Genomic DNA, 6,785 nt, shown 5'->3' on the forward strand with positions numbered 1-6,785 from the left:
ACCCATTTTTTGGAAATTTGACATGTTCCACACCCTATACCCTGACCTTCATCCTGAAAAGATGTTCTGCCAAATAATCTTGAGCTGTTCTGTCAAGTTCCTACGTAACCAAAAACCCTTGGGAACCCCTTAGCCTTGCAGTTTGGGAGCTAATATAAAACCCACCTTTTCCTATGTTTGATGCTCAAACCCCACTTTAGGGAGATAGCCCTGTCTGACAGAAAATAGAGCTTGTATAATTTGAACAAAGAATTCAGGTAATGATCTTTACTCTTGTTTGGTGGGATTAACAAATGTTACACACAGGGTACTGTTGAATATTCCTTTACACTGTGTGATTATATGTTGCCGTGATTGGTTTAATAAAGAAGCTGACTGGCCAATAGCTCGACAGGATAAGGGTAGGGGGAGAGCCAAACAGAGAATTCTGGGAAGAAGGGCAGAGTCAGAGGAGTCACCAACAGCTGCAGAGAGAAGCAAGATGGGCATGTTGAACTGAGAAAAGGTACCAAGCCATGTGGCAAAGCACAGATAAGAAATATGAGTTAATTTAAATATGAGTCAGCTAGTAACAAGCCTGAGCTATCGACTGAGCATTTACAATTAATAATTCTTCTCCTTGTCGGTTATTTGGAAACTGGTGGGAGGGAAAGAAAAGTCTGCTGGAATTTCTGCATGGAATCTGACAAGGCTTGAAGGAAGGTTCTAAAAACGTGCAGTGATGGAGCCAAATGCAGCTTCCTAGTCTTGTGTCTCTGATGTGAGCCACAGTACAGAGATGTTAGCAGCTGCCTGAAGGCTTGAGCCGCCAGCATGAGCTGAACCAACGCACTGGGTGGTGGGTTTGGGGATATGATCACACAGACAGAAAAGGTTACAGATATGCAGTAAAGACAGATCAGACAGAAAAAAAAAATCTAAATGGGTCACAGTATGTTTAAAAATATACATAGGCTTGGGAGAGAAAAGAGAAAGGACATATAAAAAATAGTTTAAAGTAATAAAGTCCTTATAAAGGGAGTAAAGTAATAAAAACCAAAAAAGCCATGTAAAGATGTGAAATACACAGAGAGTCTGTATGTTATTGTGTTTTCTTTAAATTTTTTGGCTGCTAAGAGACACTGGATTATAAAAACTGCTAGATTAAACCAACCTATACATTTTAAAAATTTCTTGACTTCAAAATTTAAGACAAAAGGTGTGTTGCTTTAGGGGAGAGGTAATGCTTTTATCTCCACAGGAAATGAGAAGCTATGGATTCATTCTGGGTTAAAGAAAATCAGGCTTGATTGGGGAAGACCCCTTGAAATCCTGGCTACAGACATTAAAAAAAATAAACTTAAAAGAACCACAAGACACATAATGTATATTTTACCTGCTCAAACATAAAAAAAAACTTTAACTGACTTGTAAACACCACATATTTTATAGCTGTAATATATGTTACCTTTAAACATTTATTCATTTCAGAACAAGAGGACCAAACACCAATAAAAATGGATGGCCCAGGTGATCCAGCATTTCAAAAGGCCTCTGTTAAAGTCTCCTCAAAATCTGCATCCAAATCAGCTTCAAGGCTGCTGGCTGAGATGGTTCAACCTCACAGACTACTCCAGCCAGGACTTCATTATTATTCCAACTTTCTCAAGGTTCCCCCAAAGATACCAGTGCCCCCACACAATAGGAAATAGTCTATAGAACAATGCTCACATTCCCAAAAATATTGGTTATGGATGTTTGTTATTATTTAAGGGGGGTTGGTTACAAGTTGTTATGGATAATGGTCAGAAAAAAAGCTGAACAAAGGAGATTAGATTCAGGGATCTTGTTCTGAAAAGAAAAAGAAGGGATATAGAAATGGTAGGGTAAAAGCGTGGATTATTGAGTCTACTTTTAAACTGAAAAAACAACTATTAATATCAAAGTATTTTATATTGGTATGGATTTTGGTTTATTCACATAAAATTAAAGTTATTTTTGCTATACTGTATGTATGTTACAACTATTTTAGCATATTGTGTTTATGCAGCTTATTTAAAAATGAAATGTATAATTAAGAAATACAGATTAATAGTCATTTATAATAGTCAAACTTATAGTCACATTAGGTATGTTTTCAAGGTCATAAACAGATATATTTAGATAGATGGTCTTCAAACACTTCAAAGACCTACAGAATATGACATTTAATATGTTCAATAACCTAAGGCTTTTCATGATAGTGAGACACGTCTGCTTCTGGCAGCACCAATTTACTTAAAAGAAGATGATGGGCATCAAAGAAACTCCGTATGGAATTTATTTCTTTATGGCAAAAGTTAGCCACTGGGCAAGAAACTGCCCGACTGCTGACAGTATGCTGTCCAAACTGGACCAGCTGGATGCAAAAAAGGCAACTGCCAAACTCTGCCAAGACAAGGCAGGCAGGACAGTCCTTCAAAACTCCCTGCTTCTCAGAACGTCTGTCAGATATACTAGGCCTGCAGGCCAGAGCTGGATGCCCCAATGTTACAGAAGATACTAGGGTGACTAACCAGGCAGCCAGATGTCCCCGTGTTTAGGTAACATTTCATACTTCTGGGGTCTTTGATGGAGTTGAAGACTAGATAGTCAGTTAAACTTTTCCTTAGTTATGACAGAAGGTAAATTAGGTACAGAGCTTTGGACTCATCAAGATAGAATAAATAATAGAGTATTTTCTCTAAATTTGCTAAATACCAATGGACTGGATGTTGTAACTGTAATTCTTACTTGATGACATTTTGTTGTATATAATTTTACTATGCTAAAGTTGAAACCTTCAATTTTAGTTAGACAAAAAGGAAATGGGACATTTCTTTACACTGTGTGAATATATGTTGCTGTGATTGGTTTAATAAAGAAGCTGACTGGCAAATAGCTCAACAGGATAAGGGTAGGGGGGAGAGCCAAACAGAGAATTCTGGGAAGAAGAAGGATGGGTCAGAGGAGTCACCAAAAGATACAGAGAGAAGCAAGATGGACACGTAGTACTGAGAAAAGGTACCAAGCCATGTGGCAAAGCATAGATAAAAAATATGGGCTGGGTGGTGGTGGCGGTAGTGCATGCCTTTAATCCCAGCACTCAAGAGGCAGAGTCAGGCAGATCTCTGTGAGTTCGAGGCCAGCCTGGTCTACAGAGTGAGATCCAGGACAGGCACCAAAACTACACAGAGAAACCCTGTCTCGAAAAACCGGAAAAAAAAAAAAGAAAGAAAGAAATATGGGTTAATTTAAGTGTAAGAGTTAGCTAGTAACAAACCTGAGCTATGGCCGAGCACTTATAATTAATATTAAGCCTCTGTGTCATTTTTTGGGAGCAGCTTGTGGGACAGAAACTTCTGTCAACAGGATGGGGGAGCACATTCTAGAAGAAGGCGTTGTTAACACAAGTGTCAGTTCTATGTGTGTTGTTTCCTGAAGATTTTCCAGTGGGACAAGATGTGGAGACAGAAGTGTGATAGTCATGATCCTGACCTTCGAGGCCTGAGCTAATGTATCTCATTTAAAATATATATAATACAATACATATATACATACACACACCCCCAAAATATGTGTGTTTATTTACTTAGTGTGTTGGGTGTGTGTGTGTGTATGCCATGGTACACATATAGTGAGCAGAGATTAACTTGTAAGCATCCATTCTCTCCTACCATGTGGGTCCTGGGGATTAAACTCAGACTTGGAGGTAAGCACCTTTACCCACTGAGCCATCTTGCCAACATATATTGATATTTTAAATTGCAACATATTTAAGGGGTACACTGATAGTTTATGTATACATGTAGTGATCATCAAGGAGACTGGCATATTCACCACCTCAGTTTCCCTTTCTCTGTATTGGGAACATTTAAAATCTTTCCACCAGCTGTTAGAAAATATTTAATAGTTGTTGCAGATCTCAGCTATTCTAACTATGCTGCAGAACCCCAGAAACCACTCCTCCTATCCAGTTCTACCCTGAATTCATTAATCAGCCCCTTTCTATCTTCACCCCCAAGCTTCCTGAGGCTTGGGGACTATTGTCTGTTCTCCATGTATCTTTGCTCTTAGCCAAAAGGCTTAAGTAAAAACTAAAACCAAAACAACTTTAAATAGAAAAATGATAAGCTATGGATATGAAGAGAGAAAATATTTTTGTATATATTTTGGGTATATAATGTGTGTGTGTTTTAAGCTGATGTTAAAAGAGCCAAAAAGTACAAAAACCAGGGCTGGTGAGATGGCTCAGAGGGTAAAGGCAGTTGTTGACAAGGCTGGTGACCCGAGTTCCAGCCCTGGAAGGGAGGAGAGAACTGACTCCCGCAAGGCAGCCTCTGACCTCCACAGGTGCACCATGGCATGCACGGTAATAAAAAAGTCAAAAACAGCAGGGCTGGAGAGATGAAAAAGTGATTGCCTGTTGGAGCCCATTTGGGTTCCTAGTGCCTTTACCCAGCAGGTCTGCATAAAGAGGATGATTGGACCATGGGCCTGAGTACCAGGTGTTTGGAAGGGTCTACACTTGGCTGTATAGAGCAAGGGGGAGGTCCTTTGCTCCTCCCATTGGCATTGTGATACAAAGCCCTTTGGAATGAAGTTCTGGGCTGGTGGATAAGGATCCAGGCCCTACCGAGGCTATCCCGTGTTTCTGTCTTTTCTCTCGTTGTCTAGGTATCTCTTTCTAGATAATATTTCTCACTTCTTCCCACCCAAGAGTACCCTGGTTGTAAAAGTGGCCGCTGGTCCGCCAAAATTGCCTGGCAAATATGAAGACTTTAGTTCAGAGCCCAAGCGTTAAAAACTGGGCATGGCGGTATCCACTAGTATTCCCAGTGCCAGGAGAGCAGAGACGGGAGGACACCTGGGTCTTGTTGGACAGTGTGGGCAATTGGTGAGCTCCAGGGTTAGTGAGAGACCTTGTCTCAAAACTAAGGTGGACTAAACAGTTGAGGAAGATAACCAACATCTACCTCTGGTCTTCAAGTGCACATGTTCAAACATGTATGAATCCATATACACACACAAAAGTAAAAGTTATAAAGCAGAAAAGTTACAGTAATTTATTACCAAGGAAAGAAGTGGGCTTTTGTTGTTTTGTTTTGTTTAAATAAACTCCGGGTAACAAAGTTTACTGTATGCACGAAGTCTCCTGCATTTACAGTCAACACTCACACTACCACAGCAACTTGAAATCTGCATGGTCCATTCACAGTAAGTGCCCTAGCCAATGAAACATCCTTATTTATTATTTATTTTGAGACAGAGGCTCACTATGTAGACAGGCGGGTCTCGAACTAACAGATCCACCTGCCTTTATCTCCCGCGTGCTGTGATTAAAGGAGAGCTACACAACACCCGAAACCTGGCTGTCTTTTATACTGCATTTTTAGTTAGGTTTAGAAACACAAACACCACTGCATTAAAATTAGCACGGTACTGAGTACATTAACATGCTGTTCCGGCAGTATGTACCTGCATCACCATTCCATGTCATAACCATTTGTTTTTGTTCTTTCTTACTGGTATGCTGAAATTCTATTCTAGATCATAAGGGCTGAACTGGGCTTTAGAAGGTTGCTGATTAAAAAAAAAAAAAAACCATTTTATAGGTTGGGAAATGTGAGTAGGAGGGGTGATATGGCTTGTTCACGTCCTACGGGGCTTTTGGTGGCGGGGTACAAAGGGAACCAAAACCTCCTGACTCTGACTCGCCGCTCTCACCAACTTTGGAAGACGCTGTCAACCTCAGTCGCAGGTGACAAGCGGCTCGCGGCCGAGCGGGTTAACAGGGGGCCAGCACCAGACTCCGTGTCTCAACTATGCAAAAACAGAAACACAGACGACTTTCCGTCTGCGCCTCTTATTCAATCCTCTTATTTAAAGTCAATCCGTGATCACGACGCCGCTGTTCTGGGGTTCACAAAGACAAACACAAGGTGGGAGGGCAGTCCCCGGCCGCCACCCCCCACCCCTCCCCTGTCTCGCGCTTTCCCTGCCGGGTCCTACCACGTACAGAAGAAGCCTGCGCCGCGCGGCACAGGTCGGCGGAGCAGCTCGCCCAACTCTCGGGCTCCCCCAGTCCTGTCGCAGCCCTAGCCCGCGGGACCCGGGCCTACCTGCGCGCTCCCCGCCGCCGCCGCCGCCGCCGCCGTCTCCGAGCCCCGCGGCCGCGCGCAGCGCGCTCCCGCAGCTCGCCGACAGGTTCCCGGTGGCTCTGCGCGCCAGCGTCAGGATGGGCGCCGACCAGCCGTCAGCCGCCCGAGGCCGCGCCGCGCCCCGCAGCTCGCCGTGGCTCGGCAGCTGGCTCCTGTCCACGATCTCGAACTCTTCCCCCGACTCGAGGCCTGCCTCGGGCCCGGGCTCCGGCCCCGGCCCCTGCTCGGGCTCCGGCTCCTGCCCCGCCCGGCGGCGCTCTCCGCGGGCGGCCATGTTGGCCGGTCACGTGACCCGCCCCTGGCCTGGGCTGAGCCTCCTGGTGCTGCTCCCTGCCGCCGCTTCCCTCTGCTCCTTCTCTGCTGGTGCTCGCCTGGTCTTGCTTTCCTTGGATAAGGCTCGCTCTCCCGGAAAGTAGGACTCCTCAGAAACGCCGCCGCCGGAGAGCTCCAGCCGGGGGTCCTTGGAGGTTACATCTGAACTTTCTTCTTCCCAGGACTTGGAATGCACCTTAGTTGAGCGTTCCGGCAACCCCGTGTGGTCTTTGTGCCACAGCTTCCTCTTTTGAACTTTCATTTCACGACTATTTTTTTTTTTTCCTTTGAGACAAAATCTCACTGTTGGATTTT

At 44.1% G+C, this 6,785-nt stretch overlaps 1 protein-coding gene across 3 annotated transcripts in view; it reads right to left on the bottom strand.

Moving 5' to 3' along the window:
* The window catches only part of Rufy1 (RUN and FYVE domain containing 1), a 54,829-nt gene extending 48,380 nt beyond the window's left edge, over positions 1–6,449 (bottom strand). Inside the window, exon 1 of one of the 3 annotated variants that reach the window (XM_076578269.1) lies at positions 6,120–6,449. In XM_076578269.1, the coding sequence (XP_076434384.1) occupies positions 6,120–6,432 (313 nt within the window). In that variant the 5' untranslated portion in view covers positions 6,433–6,449. Of the gene's footprint in view, positions 1–6,009 lie in introns of all 3 variants that reach the window. The other 2 variants (XM_042283931.2, XM_076578270.1) reach the window with 2 other exon arrangements.
* Positions 6,450–6,785: the final 336 nt, after the last annotated feature.

The sequence above is a fragment of the Peromyscus maniculatus genome, chromosome 8 (assembly GCF_049852395.1).
Source record: "Peromyscus maniculatus bairdii isolate BWxNUB_F1_BW_parent chromosome 8, HU_Pman_BW_mat_3.1, whole genome shotgun sequence".
Lineage (NCBI taxonomy): Eukaryota > Metazoa > Chordata > Mammalia > Rodentia > Cricetidae > Peromyscus > Peromyscus maniculatus.